Here is an 18,982-nt window from a genome sequence, read left to right as displayed (position 1 = left end):
TGAAGTCAACATGATAATGTTCATGGTTGACATTCCCAACTGAGCGATAATCCAGAATACTGGGAGTCCGAAATTACAGAGATGTTCTAATTCACTCACATTCAATAAAAAATGCTGGGTTAAAAATGGACAAACCCAGCGATTGAGTTGTTTTGACCCAGTGGTTGGGTTAAATGTTTGACCCAATCTGCTTGATCGTTTTATTTAACCCAACATTACTATATTGCTTACTTAAAATGAACCCAAAATAGGTTGGAAATTCACATTTATTAATAAGTTTATAATAAATGCTCACATAATTGTCTGCCTGATTTTTAATTTCCAACCAATTTTGGGTTCATTTTAAGCCAGCCATATAGTAATTTTTAATCAATTGTTGAGTTAAATAAAACTACCCAGCAGGTTGGTCAAACATTTAACCCAACCGCTGGGTTTGTCCATTTTCAACCCAACTTGGTTTGTTTTTAACCCAACATTTTTTAGAGTATAAAGAGGAAAAACATGTGCGAATCACTTAAACAAAGGTGTAGCCTTCTTGAGTAACAGTACTTCGTTCACTATAATAAATAATAAGGTACTTTAGTATTATTTTGGGAGATCTGTACTTTACTTGAGTTAAAACATAATATTTTAATTACATTTACAAAGAAAAATACAAAATAGGCCACATATATCATGTAATCGTGGCTTATATTTTTCCTTAGTGGTAAAAAATATAAACAGCATTTTTTATTATCTTGATGTGACTAACAATGCAATAAATCATGCTCACAAAAGTTTAACTTTGTTTTTATTTAAACAGCCAATTAAATGTATTTTAGTTTAAAGCAGCTTTTATTTAAAAACGTATTGATGGCTCTTTATTCAAAACCTGCATGACTTTCTTCAGTGCTTAACAAAGTTGTTCTAAAGAATATTCATGTTTTTCCCCGACCATCATGAATGTGGATGTGGACCAGTCCCAGAAATGAAAAAAAAAAAAAAAAAAAAAAAAAAACTTATATCAGCATGAAAGCATCATAATAAAAGTACAGTAGTCAATATGTCATGTACTTTATTCCAAGTCCTCCGAAGCCATATGAGCGTGAATAAATGATGACAGAATGCTCATTTTGGGGTAAATTATCCCTTTCAAACACAGGCTTTAAACTAGTAATTGTTTTTTATAGGCTAATAACCATTGCTGTGGATGAACTTGAGTCATGTTGTGAACACGATTAATGAGAATTTATGATTATTATTCTAAAAATCACTATTCAAATGTCATATGCTGCTAATTTTTAGCTGAAAGTATTCAGGTAACAGGTTTCGTGATATTGGTTTCAGTATAACATCTGCATGTACCCGAGAGTCTTGTATAGACAGAACAATGAGAAATAGTGATTTTTGACAGCTTTCTTTAAAAATGTCTTGCATCAAAAATACTAAAATGAGAAAATCTCTACTGCCTCTTGTTTTCAAAAGTCAGTTTAATGAGCTAAGAAAAGTATCTAGTAATCTGTGTTTTATAGTTATAGTTTGTGTTTTAGGTATTATTTTGTGTATATTGTGTATGGCACAATGTTTCTTTTGAACAAGTTAATTTGATAACCACAATAAACAAAAAAAAAATAAAAAAAATAAAAATGTTTTTCTCTAATCGAGTTCTAAGATGACAAAGGTGACAACAAATTAGACTTTCCTCTATACAAAATGGCCGAATTCCTGTTTTCAAATAAAATATGCCCACTGGGGATTTTATTTCTGTTTTATCACGATTTATCACAAAATTCAGACAGTGAACACCCATTTCTCTCTACGAACATATAGGCATATCTACCACAAAAACTGTTTTTGAACCTGCAAATATGAGAAAATATGTATCAAACTGCTCATTGTTACTTTAAAAATACATCTGAAAGATTTTTCTGCATGGTCCAAGTGATTTAATAAGAAATTAGAAGTTATTTAGAAGTTTAATAAGAAGTTTTTAATTGGTTAGCACAATTTTCTGATATTTTTCGCTGATATTTTTATAATTCATATAGCTATTTAATTTATGACAATCTCACTGTTTAGCTATTTAAACAGTCAGTAGCCTAATATCTACAATGTCATGTTCCAACTCGTCTTTATTTTGCAGGCTGCCCTACGTTCGGAATTAATTGTTCAGAAACTCAAAATTGTGCATTCATATCTTTAACCCTTTCGCACGTAAGTTTAAAATATTCTGGCTGACCCCCCAGCGTGAGTTTTTTAAGGCGACCGTTATTTAGAACTTACCACTTTGTTTCCATGGTGACGCGTCATTGCTTGTCATGTAAAACGGCACAGCGCTGTATAACTGATGATCTGCTTTTATTTCATTTTTCCTTTTTTATTAAAAAATATTCACAAATATGTTAACTATAGCATGAAATATCCGGTATTCCGATGTTGGATTTACAACACGTGAATTCACCCACTTCTCCCGAAATACATTAAAGTAAGTGAGCCAGTCAACTGGGGAAGAATAGAGTAAACTTTAAAGTTACTTTCACAATGTATAACTGATATGAATAAAACGTGTCGTCTAATTATTATGGAAAGGGTTGTTATTTCCGCTTCTATAGACATCATTGTGTATTTTACAAACTCTAAATGTATTGTTTTGTTAGTACGCATGTGTATTTAAATGTCTGAAACATGAAATAAACATTATTTGGTTGAAAACACTGCATAAATGTTATATATAAAAGTGCTGTGCGCGTCAGTCTCTGGTTAGCGCCAGCCAAAGCGCGCACGCACGTTTGAATTTGGCAGTTGATCACGTGATGCGCTGAACGTTCTAATCACACCGGTGTGATCGTACGCGCCAAAGGGTTAAAGAACCCTTACGAAAAAGAAGTATACTTCAAGTTCATTTTATCAAGTATACTTAAGTAATATTCAAGTATATTTTTAAGTATACTTTATGTAAGTATACTAGTATCAATGTAGCCTACTAGTAGTAAACTTGTAAGTGTAATATTTTAATACTGCAATTTTTATGTGTACTATAAGTGTAACAGTAGTAAACTTTAAGTACACAACTAGTTCACAGCTACGTTTCTCATTTGTACTGCATCTGTACTACAAGTGAACGTGTAGGTATACTAGTAGTTTACTATTTTAATACTAGTAGTAAATTTTTAGTAGATATGGAAGTACACTTTGAAATATACTCAGTAAACTACTAGTTTAGAGCAAGTATACTTGTAACTTTTCTTTAAGTGAACATAACATCACACTTACAGTTTACTTTTTATATAGTATTTTTTGCACTTTTAGTGTAGCCTACTACTATGTTGCTATTTAGGTATTTTTTATAGGCTACTTGAAATACCTTTAACTGTACTTTAACTCTTTCCATTTTAAAATATTTTAATCTAGCTTAATGAATCCTTTTTTACCAACACTTAAATGTGGTTAAGTTTCATAAAAAAAAAAAAAAAGGAAACATTTTAAACAAAATGCTGAGAAAATTGCATTTTTGTCAAAGACTATGTCCGGATGGGATTCCGAACGATGATCAAACACAGCACAGGTGGAGTAGATCGAGTCCATAAACACCCCCAAAGCTTCACAGTCCTATAGCTCGTCCTGGGTCGACATTTCATTCAGTAACGTTAGGCAGTTTTGATTTCTGCTGTTTAATGTTTGATGATCGCTTTATTTTATATTTGCGTGAATGATCTTCTATCGCTTGAATCAGCTTCTTCTTTTGACCCGGAGATTCTGTACTCTTACAGAAGATGCGTAACAGCGCCCCCTACCTTATAGCCTGAAAATTCAGTCAATGGCGAGGAAAGAGTGAAGTAGATTTGAAGTAAATTCCTATGTACACTACCAGTGGACTAGCCTACACAAATTCAGATACTCAAAATTCGGAATACATCTGTTTTCTTTATAAGTCAATATTTTCAAACAATGTACATTTATATACTTTAAAGTATATCTCGATCAAAAGACAAAGTCCAAGTATAGGCCAAATATACTTAGACTTTTCTGTCAGTATAAGTCAAGTATACTTAAGTGCAATATTAAGTATATTTCTCAGAAGTACATAAAGTATATTTCTGAGAAGTATATAAAAAGTAGACTGAAAGTATACTTTCTTATTTTTAGTTTAAAAGAAGTATACTGATAGCACACCTGAATAAACTTCTTTTTCGTAAGGGAAGCCTTGCATTTGCAGAATCATTGCTTCAAATAACTACTTTATCATGAAATATCATTACTTTAGATCATCCACACACATACCAATAGTTTCAATGTGGAGTTGTAAGTACAATCATTAACTAAATATTGTACAAAATATGTGATGCAGGTTTGCATTATGGTTCTACAGGTAAACATGCATCACTGTAATAGAGAGAATAATACAGACACAGCGGAATCACTGAACAAATTCTGAAATTTATTAATGAAATAATCAAAGCAATCAAAGGAAAGAATTAGCTACGTGCAGCAATTACCAGAGTTCAAGGCTTTAAGGCCTTTAAGCACATTGCAGGTATTGTGTTTCATTTAGCAAGCCTGTAACCACCTAGATCATAGATGGAAAAGACCACTTACAGCCAAAACAGGCAATTTGCTAAAGGAAATATGTTTTAAAGCTTTTTAACAGTTATCGAGGTTGAGTAAAAACCCTAAGATTATTTTAATAAGGTCCAATATTTAATGAATGATTCGGTTGACAGCGGTGGTCTTTTGGCAGGTTGCTCAGAATAAGTTCTACCATATGGTATGAATGTCGTGGGCATGTGCAAAAAATCGCGTTATATATAATCCAACAAAATAGATGTTGGCGAAAATGGGATTTTGTCCCACTTTTTATATAAAACTAAAGATGGGCACACCCATGCAATCGATCCAAACCACACCTCTACAATCCTATGCACGTGAAAAACGTGAACAGCCCGATGGCCTTTTTTTCCGACTCTCTCCCAGGCCTCTAGGGCCGTGAGTCAAACAGGCCCTAGGTAAATTACCTCATTCAGTTCAAGAGGGATAGCCGTTTTAGTAAAAGTGGCCACGCCCACTTCGGACATTTCGTCCCGTTGTGGACGTGAATTGAAATTTCGACATTTTTCTAATAAATATATACAGTCAGACTGGTTCCGATCCGGTGAAAAAACTAGGACTAGTTTGCAAAAGTATTTTTTTTTTCCGGAAAAATCCAAAATACCCGAAAATTTTGCCTGGATTCCAATGATATAAGACACTTGAGCCTGCGACAAACGGTTTAGGAGTCACAGGTGAAAAAAAGTACACTTCCATAAGGTACTTAAAGTGCTCTATTTTCGCGCACCTATTTTGTACATAATATAGGCTACTAAAAAATCTTTTTTAGTGTATACTTCCTAAGATAATCTTAAGAACATCTAAGCATACTCAACTGTGCTATTTTGAGACACCATGAATATGAACTAAAATGTGCTTTTAACATACTATGTCTGTATTGTATTTAGTTACCACTTGTAGTACACTTGAACCCATGGCGTAGGCTACTACAAGTGGTAACTAAATACATTTTTTTAAAATACAGAGATAGTATATTAAAAGCACATTTTAGTTCATATTCATGGGAAAAAAAAAGCATGAAAATAGAGCACTTTAAGTGGAACCATTATGTACTTTTGATTGCTGTAGAGCCACCATCAGGCAAATTGGTGACATTGTAAATGGAGTGGGTACTATCATCCCTCAAAGTTTCAAGTCTCCCTACAACTTACGGTTTGGTCTGCCCAATCATTTTAGGGGAGAATGCTGATCTTTGGAAATTCTAACAATTACAATTTCAGCGCTATATGCACTTGAACCCCTAAAAAACAAAAAAAAACAAAAAAAAGAGAAAACTACAGTACTGTGAAATGTCAACTGCAGTGTTGGCCACAGGTTCTCATCCACATCACAATGGATGTTTTCTTCTTGGAAAGAATCTTCTGGCATGGCGAATCCAGGCCTGACACCGTGATGTCATTGTATGTGTCATCCTCATCCATGGCTTGGAGAAGAGTGACTCTTTTGTGAGGGTTCCTATTGTTTACCTTCCACCTTCAGGTGGAGAAAAATTCCTCAATCGGGTTAAAGAAAGGGGAGTATGGGGGTAAATACAGAGTGATAAACTGAGGATGGGCCTGAAACCATGCTTGCACTATTTGAGCATGGTGAAACTGAACATTATCCCGCAGGCTACTACATAGGTCACTACATAAAGATCTTGTTAAACCACCAGGTAGACCTATAATTGCTGGTATGGGTTCATTAATAGAAAAAATATCGGTGTTTATTGATTCTTTTTTTAAACCCTATGTTCAAAGTCTTCTTTCTTTTGTACAGAACTCTATGGATATGATTAAAATATTACAGTCCATTACATTGCCTCACAATTAAGTATTACTTGTGACATTAGATGTGGAATCATTATACACTAATATTCCACATGATGGCGGCATACAAGCTATTGATTTTTTTCTACGTGATTGTTTTAGTAACAAGAGTCCTAGTATTGAGTGTTTAAAGACACTGACAACATTGGTGTTGACTAAAAACTAAAAACTTTATTTACAAAGATGATTACTTTTTACAAATTACGGGAACTGCAATGGGTAGTACTATGGCTCACAATTATGCGAATCTGTATGTTGGTCATTTTGAACATGAATGTGTATTTAATCCTATGGTCAACTCTTTCTTACCTAACATTTTTTTGTGACATCGATACATTGATGATGTCTTTCTTATGGTGTGGCTCGGAAAATGAATTACTTGATTTTCAACAATTTTTAAATCGCAGTAGTGAACATCTTAAATTCACCACTGATTATAATGCTTCTCAGGTTAGCTTTCTTGATTTACTAATAATAAAAGATGATAATCAATTGGTGACAGATTTGTATAGAAAGCCTACAGATAAAAATATGGTAAATGGTGGTGAGAGCTGACCAAGGGTCGGAACGATCCATTAACCCCTTTTCAGTCCCTGAGGGCAATTATAGATGTGGACAATGTGCATTTACATCTATGCTTCCTTCAAAAATCGATCAGATGAAGGTATCTCAGGAGACAGGAAGTGAAGTGAACATTGGATTCGGTCGTGCCTTGATGCCTTCCTACCTTGAAATGTGTCCTCTGAAGGCAGCATTTTCCGGTTTTCGGAGCAGCCGTAGTCATCTTTTGATTATTTACTGTTTGTCTGACCTGATGAAGACCTTTTGGTCAAAAACGTTGTCTTTTTAATGAATTTTGAGAGCAGCAGTGGCAGTGTGCTGATCTTTGTTTGTTGACATTCAAGTGGTTCTGATGATCGAGCACCTGCTCTAAGTTGTGCTAGGATGTGCGCATACTACTTTCTTCTCTACTACATAGGTCACACCATCAACTCAGACCTGATTTAGCTCATCAAGAAAGGTTACAAGGAGAGTTGCATTATATGACCCAATACGAGCTCTGCATCCCACCACACCATCTTCTGATATAGTTGCCCTCATGGTGATATTGGCTCCATGTTGTCTAGGTCAGACAGTCACGCGTTGCCCAATTCAATTCCGACCTCTCCTCCGTGCCTTGGCCAGCTTTGACCACAACCTATTCCTTGACTTCCACCTCCCACTGTTGGCTCCATGTTAGTGCTATGTTGAGTGATACCACGCATCTCATTATATACGCAATATGAAATCAATCACCACTAATGAGTTGGCAGTAACACGTTAAACCACCAAAGCAATTACAAGGGGCATCTTGCATACAGTTATGTCAAATCTGAAATGGTACATGGGACCATAGAAACTGTGTCATAAAGAATGATGTTGAAATATTACATTCATAGATAATATAGTCCAACTGGGTCACGTTCTGGTAACTGGTGTCAATTGATCTTGTTAAACTGAAACTTTCATGATCTAAAAATGGAATATTGTTCATCAGTTTCCATATAACGTATGCATCAAGAGTAATGCAACAGTTACTTATCATTTTGAGCAGTTGAATCAATTGAAAGTTAGATCATTGTAATGAAATGAACAGACCTGAATAGTCATCTCAGATGTAACGTGTGAGTCCATGATGAAATGGTAATATGTTAATTTTGAACAGGTGATTTTAGTTCAAATGAGAGGTTTATGTGAATTGTATCCAAGCGACTGGAAAAAAGTGTTTTGAAAAATGTACATTTTGATCATCGGTTGAGGGTTTTGTGTCAAGAGTTTTGAAAACTAGCATGAAGGTTCCGGTCAAATGAGCTGAACTTTCTCCCCCAGAAGCATACGTCTACCTAGAAAGAAATAATGCGAAAATACTAGACATTTTCCATAATATAGACCTACTTTGAACAATGGCTCTGCAGTGTGAAGTTACTGCTTCTTTGGCTAGAAAGTGGATTCAGAAAATCCCGTTTGTTGCATTGACTGTAGGCCTACTTGTAGTCATTATGAAATGTGTGAACGTCAGACTTCTGCAGCAAATGTGAACTTAAAATCGATTATTAAGAATTAAATTTACATTAGCTACTGCTGAACTATGCCTCAATAAATTTATAGACTAGGCCTACTTGAGAACGGGTTGTAGGCCTATGCACAGACTGTCTAACATTTTTAATGCCTTTGCAATGATCCCTATTTATGAAGTCCCTTTGTCTCTGCGATATCTGCGGATTAAAATACGTATTTCTTTCCTGTGTAGCCTATATCCGTGGTGCAATGGCTTTACTATAACGCATTTTCTTCTTTGAGCATGATAACTTTCAGATCCGCTCACAATATTCTGGATTTGGCTCGTGGAACACGTGCACTAGCTCGATATAAACGAAGCTGTGAGAATGTCTCCGGATCTGCGCAGTTGTAGGATTGACAGCTATTTCTGGTCAGTTTAGTGACACGTCGTTACATATTCTACTAAGATTTCAAAAGCCGTTTGGACGATATTGTGGCCAGACTGTGGGCCGGGTAAACAAAAAAGTAACATAGGCTTAGGCTATTAATTTGAGACCACGTGTAAAGCCTATATCGCGTCAGTGGACACGTTACTGTCCATAGTGGACTAAATAGCAAAGGTTTCAAGTATGATGATATTATCATATAGGCCTACTTGTATTAACATAAAAGTTACATGTACAAAGCCTATATGATAATACAAATGTATGGGGTATATTTTATAATAAAATGTATTTTATTTTTATATTCCAGACTAAATCCATATCAAAGCAAATATGTCAATCAAATAAAAGTGGATTTGAGAGAGAGAGAGAGAGAGAGAGAGAGAGAGAGAGAGAGAGAGAGAGAGGCGACCCCTGCTGGTTAAACTGATGAACTAGTTCTGTTTAATTTATTTTTGGGTAACACGTTACAATAAGGTTAATTTGTTAACTTTAGTTAATGTATTAACTAACTAACATGAACTAACAACGAGCAATGCATTTGTTACTGTATTTGTTAATCTTTGTTAACGTTAGTTAATAAAAATACAGCTGTTCATAGTTTGTTCAAGTTAGTTCACAGTGCATTAACTAATGTTAACAAATACAACTCTTGATTTTAATAATGTATTAGTAAATGTTGAAATTAACATTAACAAAAAATAATAAATGCTGTAGAAGTGCAGTTCATTATTAGTTCATGTTAACTAATGTAGTTAACTAATGTTAACTATTAAACATTATTGTAAAGCCTGACCTGTTCTTGCTATGTTCGCAAAATTAATAGACGTGGACAGCAGAGGTCGCTATACGACTTCGTTCTGTGATGCAAGACATTTCTAGGCGTGTACAATATATAGTAACTGCGAGATTATGAGAATATGATATGTAGGCTATAGCAAAAGTATCCTATGGTTAAATTTAGTACTGAAGATTTTTTTTTTTTTTTTTTTTTGCGAACTTTGCAAATAATGTTCAACGTAAATTAATTACATTCCGTCTCTTTTCATTGCATTGCGAAATTTTTGATAAACAATTATTCAGAATAAATTTTTATTTAGGAAACTGTAATGTCAAATACACAAGTCATTATAGGCTATTCGATTTAGTAAATATTCTGTAGCTTGCAACTCTCGTCTAATAATAATTTGTCTAATAAACGGAGAGGCGGAGATGAGAAAATACACCATCTCAGATACTAAATTATGTTCAGAATTCCCCATGCACAAAAAAAAAAAAAAAAGATTATATGAATGTATTAAAATGTGTTATAATAAACACAATCCAGTAGTCTCATAAGGCCTATTGATGTTTCTATTTTTTTTTTTTTCTGGGCAAAATATAGTCTTTTTAGAATTGTCTGAGTTTAGTCTTTGTAGATATTAGAAAAGAAAAGTAGGCTATGATATGCATCTCTTGGGTGGACGTGATTGAACCAACCCACAAACTTGTCACCCAATAGTTTTCCAAGGGGTGTGGTGACAAAACGCATTTAAAAGTACCTCTCTGAAACTCTCTTCACAGGATTCTTCAGCTTCTGTTTAAGGCGTTTAGTCTGAACATCAAAAGTCGGAAACATGGTTGAGTGGACAGAATTTGAGAGGACCACCATCCAGGACATCTTCTCCAAGATGAACTACGAAGTCGTTGGTCCTCAAGCCCTGGCAAGGTACTGAGTCTTAGCATTTTCTTTAAGGCGGGCGACTAGTTTTGAAACTGTACTCTGATAAAATGCTTTCTTCTCATTGTGTCTCGTAGATGTCTTATCGTGTACCCCTGGACCCAGCGGTACTTCGGCAAGTTTGGAAACCTCTACAACGCCGCTGCCATCTTGGGAAACCCCATGGTTGCTGCTCACGGTACAGTTGTGCTCCATGGCCTGGACAGAGCTGTGAAGAACATGGACAACATCAAAGCCACCTATGCTGAACTAAGTGTGCTGCACTCTGAGAAGCTCCACGTAGATCCTGACAACTTCAGGGTACGTTGACACTCAGACCACAAATAACGTTCATTATTAAGTCTTGTTCTGACTTCAATGTTCACGCATCTCGTCTGTGTATATATCACTGCTCTTGTGTTCCTCCACAGCTTTTGGCTGACTGCTTAACCGTCGTTGTTGCTGGACAACTGGGTGCTTCATTCACACCTGAAGTCCAGGCCGCTTTTCAGAAATTCATTGCCGTCGTGATCTCCGCCCTTGGAAGACAGTATCACTAGATACTAAACCTGCTTGTACACAGAGGATCATCTGATGTTTCCACAAAAGAATATGTTCTTCTGAGTTGAAGCAAATAAATATTTCAATATTCAATATTCATTGTATCGTGTATTCATTTATATTCGCATTGCTTCTATAGCAGACAACATTTGATTTTTCAAAACAAAACCTTGATAAAAAGAGTTTCAGATTATCTTATATTAAAATAGACAGCAAGTTCGTGAATAACCTAATCAGAATATCTCTCATAATAATAGGGTACTGTCAAAATAACTTTAATAAATATAGATTTGACCTATTTAAAGTTCTATTAAAAAAAAAAAGACGAAAGAAAATGAATCATTATGCATAGGATATATAGCTATACATTCTGTCAAAGAATGTTCTCAACATTGCGCTGTGCCATATCTCAAACTAAAATTAATTTATCTTTATATACAGGGTGTCGAAATCTAAGTACACATTTTCAGAGAGGTAACAGATTTTGAGAGTTTTACAGTTCATTTAGCCTTTACTATCCGTCCAATGAGCTTATTAGAAATAGATACAAATATGATAGAAATAGGCCTACAGAAGAAAAAATAATAGACTATAGATGTTTTAAACGTCTACACTTTTGACAAACATAACCAAATACAATTTACGAGTTCACTGGTGATATGACGTACTTTGATAAAATATAATATAGCTATATATATATATATATATATGTGTGTGTGTGTGTGTGTGTGTGTGTGTTTGTGTGTGTGTGTATATAGTCTGTGAAGGCACAGACCATAACATGTTCGTACAATCATTGCAATCATTCCAAAATTAATAATAGACTAGTTATGTTAGCTATGCTTAATGTTGAGAAATTATTTAGCAGTGGTTGCTTATTTAAAGGTTTTAAAGTTTAAAGTTGTTTAAATTTGGGCTATTTGCTTGTTTATTTGTGTGTACTTTCATGTTCATTGGATGGTAGTTCTATAGAAAGTATTAAACAGTTATAAACAATATTTGTATTCTGATGTGAGACTGTGCCGTATCTCCTCTCTCTCCATTCGCTAATTGTGTTCACGTTATGACAACAAAGCGATGTTTTAAAACCTATTTTGCTGACAATTGGTTAATGACTTGAAGACATATGCAGCAAAGACGTTTAGTTAAAGTTTTTCATACTCATTTATTGCATCATAATAAGACAGAATGTTTATACAGGCATTCGTCTGGTCTCGAACAACAACAATGCGCGCTCATCTGTACTTCTCGGACAGAGCCAGAGACAAAGCAGAGAGGAACTTGTCCATAGCAACATGGGCCTCAGGAGTGAAATCGGTGGGGAACAGAGTGGCCAGAACCACGAGTATGTTGTGGGACAGAATCTGTGGAAAAACACAGAAAACGAATTCAGGTTATACCGCGACTACGAGAGTATGACAGCATCAGCTTAATTTCATTGCGTTCACCTTGAAATTGGCGGGGTCAACTCTCAGCTGGAAAGCATGAAGCTCACTGAGGTTCAGAAGTCCATTAGTAAGGTCGTCGATTTTGCTGACAGCCTCACCAACGCCAGCCATCACAGTCTTCCCGTGCTTCCTCACTGGGGCAGAGCCGGGGCTCAGGTCTTTCCAGTGAGAGAAATAGGTTTTGGTCTGTGGGTAGACCGCCAACATCCTATAGGCAAACACATTGAATTGAACTCAAGATACACGTCTGAAGAAAACGTTAGGCTACGACTTAGCATATTACAACACACCATAATGAACCTTACCTAGAAAGAGCATCATGACCAATGTCGTCAGCTTTTCCTGCGATCTTGGCCCAAAAGGCTTTGACGGTAGCTTTGTCTTTGGCAGTGAGACTCATCGTGGAAGGATGACTTTGCAGCAAACTTCTGTAAACTGCCGGCAAGAGGACTGGCTGTTTTATACTGCCTTCAGGAAGAAACACCCAAGACCATCCTCACACCCCCAAAGATGACTTATCAAACTTTGGAAGACTGCCAAAATGCCCGACTTTATTTCATGATATACTTCGTAAAGTTGTATTTTTTTATCCACTTTTATTGAATTAGTTGATTAAATTGAAATGAATTAATTTAATATTTTACCATTTATAATTTCAATGAATTACAATATAGCTGCAAGCTGCTATGACGGGCCCAACCACCAATGTCACATGGTGATTTTATGAAAACAATACTCAGTGGGCACATGCAACAAATGAAAAAAGGAAAAAAGAAAAAAAGAAAAGAAAAGAAAAATAGAATATTTTTAGGTATGCAATCTACGAATGATACAGAAAAATTAGTTAATTGTCAACTGACCATATGCATAGTTACTTCCTGGTTTTCATTAAGCCAGCTTGGGCATTTCTGGTGAACTGTTAGCTGATCACTTGCTCTACATCGACACAAAACCATCAGTGGTTGACTTTTTAATGTTGTATATATTTTAATGCAGTGATCACACGTGCCTAATTTGCCAATTAACTAGTTGTATTGATTGCAATAAAGACGAAGCTAATGGAAACGGTTGAATAAGAAAAGCGGTTTCTGTAATTAGACACACACATGCAACATTTCACTTCAAATGTTATTTTTAATGAGATGACCTAAAACATTGTTGTTAATCCTTCTCAGATTGTCCCCATTTGTAAAACTAAACGTTTCAAGATGTATGAAATTCAATATTCGATAGAAACCGGGGGTATAAGACATAGGCCTAATATAAAGTTTAAATGATTCTTATGAAATCTCAGCTTATGCTATTATAGTTAATATTAGAAACTAAACTAAATCGCAAGTAGCCTAAGTCTTGCGTGCAATGCAGTAAGCCAGAGGACTTTGACAGGACAGGTCAGGCTGTCAGAATTAGAGCTCATCTCCAAAGAATAGGTGATTTTCGTGGCTTTCTGTAGGCTATATTGTAGGCCTACTTTTATACTGTATTACACTTAATACTGTACTGTAGTCCTACTATTTTGAATACTTTTCAAGGTCTATCTACCGAGATTTTAAGTAGGGTATTTGGAGACAACTTTTTTTTGTACTCCACGCAGAGCATAAACCGTTGAAATCGGTTGAAACCGCAGCTCCCCATTTACTTGTATTTGCTTATAGGCCAGTCTTGTCCGGTCCAATATGGTGGACTCGTTGACGACGGGCCAAAATAGCGGCCAATTAGGCGTCTTATGTATTTATATGTCTATGAGAGAGACAAGTAATTATTTATCTAATAAACACGTCAGCGGAAAATGAAGTGGCGGAGATCTGAGAAAATAGGCCTACCCTCTTGTCAGATTAAATTCTGTTCATAATTCCCCATGTAGAATAAAAACTTTCATAGGCTATGCATTTATGTCCATCCTATGCAATCTATATAGGCTAATCCGATTACAATAATCGTTCTTTAAAACAAGTTGACTTATTAAATTAAGTTATTGACAGAATCCAGTCTCATTTGGCCTATTATTTCTGGCGGAGATGAGAAAATACACCATCTCAGATACTAAATTATGTTCAGAATTCCCCATGCACAAAAAAAAAAAAAAAAAAAAAAAAGATTATATGAATGTATTAAAATGTGTTATAATAAACACAATCCAGTAGTCTCATAAGGCCTATTGATGTTTCTATTTTTTTTTTCTGGGCAAAATATAGTCTTTTTAGAATTGTCTGAGTTTAGTCTTTGTAGATATTAGAAAAGAAAAGTAGGCTATGATATGCATCTCTTGGGTGGACGTGATTGAACCAACCCACAAACTTGTCACCCAATAGTTTTCCAAGGGGTGTGGTGACAAAACGCATTTAAAAGTACCTCTCTGAAACTCTCTCTTCACAGGATTCTTCAGCTTCTGTTTAAGGCGTTTAGTCTGAACATCAAAAGTCGGAAACATGGTTGAGTGGACAGAATTTGAGAGGACCACCATCCAGGACATCTTCTCCAAGATGAACTACGAAGTCGTTGGTCCTCAAGCCCTGGCAAGGTACTGAGTCTTAGCATTTTCTTTAAGGCGGGCGACTAGTTTTGAAACTGTACTCTGATAAAATGCTTTCTTCTCATTGTGTCTCGTAGATGTCTTATCGTGTACCCCTGGACCCAGCGGTACTTCGGCAAGTTTGGAAACCTCTACAACGCCGCTGCCATCTTGGGAAACCCCATGGTTGCTGCTCACGGTACAGTTGTGCTCCATGGCCTGGACAGAGCTGTGAAGAACATGGACAACATCAAAGCCACCTATGCTGAACTAAGTGTGCTGCACTCTGAGAAGCTCCACGTAGATCCTGACAACTTCAGGGTACGTTGACACTCAGGCCACAAATAACGTTCATTATTAAGTCTTGTTCTGACTTCAATGTTCACGCATGTCGTCTGTGTATATATCACTGCTCTTGTGTTCCTCCACAGCTTTTGGCTGACTGCTTAACCGTCGTTGTTGCTGGACAACTGGGTGCTTCATTCACACCTGAAGTCCAGGCCGCTTTTCAGAAATTCATTGCCGTCGTGATCTCCGCCCTTGGAAGACAGTATCACTAGATACTAAACCTGCTTGTACACAGAGGATCATCTGATGTTTCCACAAAAGAATATGTTCTTCTGAGTTAAAGCAAATAAATATTTCAATATTCAATATTCAGTCTGTCATGTGTTCTTTTATATTCGCATGAATTCACTCCTTGTGTCTTTGGGATTGCTTCTGCTGCAGACAACTTTTGATTTGAAAACAAAACAAACCTTGAGCTGTTTCTAACAGATCATCTTATATTAAAACAAGCAGCAAGTTAGTGCATAACCTAATACGAATAGCCTACCTCTTATAATAATAGGATACTGTCAAAATAACTAATAACTGCAGATTAGGCCTCAAGTGTATTTAAACAAACAGACGAAAGAAAATGAACCATTTGCATATAGGATATACATTCATATACATTCTGTCAAAGAATGTCAAATAGATACAAATATTAACACAAATACAGAAGACGAACACCAGCATGTTAATTGAAAAATTATGATAGGCTATTTGATGTTTTAATCGTCTACGCTGCTGACAAGCGTTGGACAAACATAACCAAATACAATTTACTCGTCGTTGCAGAGTTAACTGATGATATGATGTTATTTTGATCAAATAGAATAATGAGAATTAGAATAAAAAAATGATTTAAGGAATATTCCGTTATTTTAATAAGGAGGGTTATGACGGTAAAAGTGCTGATTCATAATCTAAAGCCACTTAAAGTTTTTAATTGTCTAAAATAATAATAATAATAATAATAATAATAATAATAATAGACATTATAGACATTAATGTCTTTTAATGTAAATGAAAAAAATAGAATGCACCAAATGAACACTTTCGAGAGGTTTAACTCCATTAGTAATATCAAGATTGACATATTTTCTATTATAAAAAGCTTTTTAAATATTATTACCGCGAGAGATGCCTCATTTGTTAAATATAAAAAATGGACGCAAAACAGAGCCATTGTGTTTCATGTTTGAAATCATATTAAATATGGATTTAGATTTGCAGCCGTCTGTCATCCTCTTTTTAAAATGGACCTCCTCTTTTAAAAGAGTTCCGAGAAACTGTTTTTACGTTTATCGCTTAAATTCGGTGAATAGCCTATAACTTACTCTATTAAAAGTCAAAGTATCTCAAACAAATATGACTGGAATAAAAGAATATTACCATTTAAAGTTGAGTTTATTTGTATTCAAAGTATTCCAAAAAAAAAAAAAAAAAAAAAAAAAAAAAATAGACTTGTGTTTTTTATTTTTTTTATTATTCTACTTTGATGAGAGTTCTCTCAATGTTGAATATACACACCAGACATTAAACTGAAGCCTATATGAAACTAATTACAGAAATGCCAGAATGTATAGTAAATAAATTTATGAGCAAGCTTTTGTTATATGTGCATTAAATTCAGCAATAGCTGATATTCGAATACTGTTGTAAATACTAATCGTTGGACCCTGTTCACATTCAAATTAAAATTAGCTACATTAATTTTCATGATGGTTATATGTTAAAAAATAAAATTAAAATAAATTGCATGAGAGGTCCATATCTGTGATGTTACACTGAAATTGATTTCTTAGTTTATTTTTAATAAAAGTTTAACGACAGGAGCTCAGAACGGGCAAAATTATACATTTTTTAATAGGATAGATTTATGTTATAATGATCAGTATGCACTTTGCACGTTGAAGGACTAAATTAAATTGTAACAATCGTACAGCCCCCCAAAACAAGTTATGTTATTTAAGCTATGCTTAGTGGTTAAGAAATTATATCATCATTTAAAGGTTTATAATTAAAGGGTATTTTTGTGGTTGATTTATTTTTTATTTCAAACGCCAGACTTGTAGTAAAACTGTTCATGAGTATCCATAAAACAACAAATACTTTCATGTTCATTGGATGGTAGTTCTATAGAAAGTATTAAACAGTTATAAACAATATTTGTATTCTGATGTGAGACTGTGCCGTATCTCCTCTCTCTCCATTCGCTAATTGTGTTCACGTTATGACAACAAAGCGATGTTTTAAAACCTATTTTGCTGACAAGTGGTTAATGACTTGAAGACATATGCAGCAAAGACGTTTAGTTAAAGTTTTTCATACTCATTTATTGCATCATAATAAGACAGAATGTTTATACAGGCATTCGTCTGGTCTCGAACAACAACAATGCGCGCTCATCTGTACTTCTCGGACAGAGCCAGAGACAAAGCAGAGAGGAACTTGTCCATAGCAACATGGGCCTCAGGAGTGAAATCGGTGGGGAACAGAGTGGCCAGAACCACGAGTATGTTGTGGGACAGAATCTATGGAAAAACACAGAAAACGAATTCAGGTTATACCGCGACTACGAGAGTATGACAGCATCAGCTTAATTTCATTGCGTTCACCTTGAAATTGGCGGGGTCAACTCTCAGCTGGAAAGCATGAAGCTCACTGAGGTTCAGAAGTCCATTAGTAAGGTCGTCGATTTTGCTGACAGCCTCACTAACGCCAGCCATCACAGTCTTCCCGTGCTTCCTCACTGGGGCGGAGCCGGGGCTCAGGTCTTTCCAGTGAGAGAAATAGGTTTTGGTCTGTGGGTAGACCGCCAACATCCTATAGGCAAACACATTGAATTGAACTCAAGATACACGTCTGAAGAAAACTTTAGGCTACGACTTAGCATATTACAACACACCATAATGAACCTTACCTAGAAAGAGCATCATGACCAATGTCGTCAGCTTTTCCTGCGATCTTGGCCCAAAAGGCTTTGACGGTAGCTTTGTCTTTGGCAGTGAGACTCATCGTGGAAGGATGACTTTGCAGCAAACTTCTGTAAACTGCCGGCAAGAGGACTGGCTGTTTTATACTGCCTTCAGGAAGAAACACCCAAGACCATCCTCACACCCCCAAAGATGACTTATCAAACTTTGGAAGACTGCCAAAATGCCCGACTTTATTTCATGATATACTTGGTAAATATTCACTTTTATTGAATTACATAGCAATTCGTTAAATTGAAGTTAATTAATTTAATAATTATAAATCTGTTATTTTAATGAATAACATAAGGCGCTACCCCTATAAACATTTTATTTTGTTTCATTTTATTTTGTTTGTTTTACATTTTATATATATAACATTGTTTAAGCGTGTATTAGCATGCTTGTTATGTTATTTTTCTTTTCTTTCTTTCTTTTCTTGTATTTTGTGTTATAAAATCGCTTGATTTTATCAAATGATTTCAAATTTACTTTGTTGTATGTCAATTAAACATTGTACAATTCTTGCCACGCCTTGCTGGGAAAATGTGTGTTATCTTTGAAATGGCCTGTTATCAAAAGAAG

At 35.3% G+C, this 18,982-nt stretch overlaps 4 protein-coding genes across 5 annotated transcripts; 2 read left to right on the top strand and 2 right to left on the bottom strand.

Moving 5' to 3' along the window:
• Window positions 1–2,328: 2,328 nt before the first annotated feature.
• Window positions 2,329–11,232, top strand: LOC127509167 (hemoglobin subunit beta-2). The gene is made up of 4 exons (XM_051887688.1): window positions 2,329–2,464; window positions 10,439–10,583; window positions 10,673–10,895; window positions 11,006–11,232. Exons 2-4 carry the CDS (start codon window positions 10,492–10,494, stop codon window positions 11,132–11,134), a joined length of 444 nt encoding a protein of 147 aa, XP_051743648.1. The 5' UTR covers window positions 2,329–2,464; window positions 10,439–10,491; the 3' UTR covers window positions 11,135–11,232.
• On the top strand, window positions 2,446–15,749 carry LOC127509169 (hemoglobin subunit beta-2). Of its 2 annotated transcripts, XM_051887691.1 has the most exons (4): window positions 2,446–2,464; window positions 14,960–15,104; window positions 15,194–15,416; window positions 15,527–15,749. In XM_051887691.1, exons 2-4 carry the CDS (start codon window positions 15,013–15,015, stop codon window positions 15,653–15,655), a joined length of 444 nt encoding a protein of 147 aa, XP_051743651.1. In that variant the 5' UTR covers window positions 2,446–2,464; window positions 14,960–15,012; the 3' UTR covers window positions 15,656–15,749. The 2 variants fall into 2 exon arrangements, with proteins under 2 accessions (XP_051743651.1, XP_051743650.1); XM_051887690.1 differs by lacking the exon at window positions 2,446–2,464 and having other exon boundaries at window positions 14,904–15,104.
• On the bottom strand, window positions 12,281–13,550 carry LOC127509175 (hemoglobin embryonic subunit alpha-like). The gene is made up of 3 exons (XM_051887698.1): window positions 12,889–13,550; window positions 12,584–12,791; window positions 12,281–12,499 (listed from the first exon to the last, which is right to left on the bottom strand). The coding sequence occupies exons 1-3, from the start codon at window positions 12,981–12,983 to the stop codon at window positions 12,371–12,373; spliced, it is 432 nt and encodes a 143-aa protein (XP_051743658.1). The 5' UTR covers window positions 12,984–13,550; the 3' UTR covers window positions 12,281–12,370.
• A 1,989-nt stretch (window positions 15,750–17,738) lies between the features above and the next one.
• Window positions 17,739–18,627, bottom strand: LOC127509174 (hemoglobin embryonic subunit alpha-like). Its single transcript, XM_051887697.1, has 3 exons — window positions 18,346–18,627; window positions 18,041–18,248; window positions 17,739–17,956 (listed from the first exon to the last, which is right to left on the bottom strand). The coding sequence occupies exons 1-3, from the start codon at window positions 18,438–18,440 to the stop codon at window positions 17,828–17,830; spliced, it is 432 nt and encodes a 143-aa protein (XP_051743657.1). The 5' UTR covers window positions 18,441–18,627; the 3' UTR covers window positions 17,739–17,827.
• Window positions 18,628–18,982: the final 355 nt, after the last annotated feature.

Source organism: Ctenopharyngodon idella, chromosome 3, assembly GCF_019924925.1.
Source record: "Ctenopharyngodon idella isolate HZGC_01 chromosome 3, HZGC01, whole genome shotgun sequence".
Taxonomy (NCBI): domain Eukaryota; kingdom Metazoa; phylum Chordata; class Actinopteri; order Cypriniformes; family Xenocyprididae; genus Ctenopharyngodon; species Ctenopharyngodon idella.
The sequence above is the reverse complement of the archived record's forward strand: the minus strand, read 5'-3'. Positions and strand labels throughout refer to the sequence as shown.

Excerpts from the sequence above, each read along its gene's own strand:
- LOC127509174 (XM_051887697.1), bottom strand. The coding sequence starts at position 18,440 with ATGAGTCTCACTGCCAAAGACAAAGCTACCGTCAAAGCCTTTTGGGCC. Across the intron at positions 18,249-18,345 it reads GGTCATGATGCTCTTTCTAG|GATGTTGGCGGTCTACCCAC; the intron begins GTAAGGTTCATT and ends GTTTGCCTATAG. Across the intron at positions 17,957-18,040 it reads TTGACCCCGCCAATTTCAAG|ATTCTGTCCCACAACATACT; the intron begins GTGAACGCAATG and ends GTTTTTCCATAG.
- LOC127509167 (XM_051887688.1), top strand. The coding sequence starts at position 10,492 with ATGGTTGAGTGGACAGAATTTGAGAGGACCACCATCCAGGACATCTTC. Across the intron at positions 10,584-10,672 it reads GGTCCTCAAGCCCTGGCAAG|ATGTCTTATCGTGTACCCCT; the intron begins GTACTGAGTCTT and ends TGTGTCTCGTAG. Across the intron at positions 10,896-11,005 it reads TAGATCCTGACAACTTCAGG|CTTTTGGCTGACTGCTTAAC; the intron begins GTACGTTGACAC and ends GTTCCTCCACAG.
- LOC127509169 (XM_051887691.1), top strand. The coding sequence starts at position 15,013 with ATGGTTGAGTGGACAGAATTTGAGAGGACCACCATCCAGGACATCTTC. Across the intron at positions 15,105-15,193 it reads GGTCCTCAAGCCCTGGCAAG|ATGTCTTATCGTGTACCCCT; the intron begins GTACTGAGTCTT and ends TGTGTCTCGTAG. Across the intron at positions 15,417-15,526 it reads TAGATCCTGACAACTTCAGG|CTTTTGGCTGACTGCTTAAC; the intron begins GTACGTTGACAC and ends GTTCCTCCACAG.
- LOC127509175 (XM_051887698.1), bottom strand. The coding sequence starts at position 12,983 with ATGAGTCTCACTGCCAAAGACAAAGCTACCGTCAAAGCCTTTTGGGCC. Across the intron at positions 12,792-12,888 it reads GGTCATGATGCTCTTTCTAG|GATGTTGGCGGTCTACCCAC; the intron begins GTAAGGTTCATT and ends GTTTGCCTATAG. Across the intron at positions 12,500-12,583 it reads TTGACCCCGCCAATTTCAAG|ATTCTGTCCCACAACATACT; the intron begins GTGAACGCAATG and ends GTTTTTCCACAG.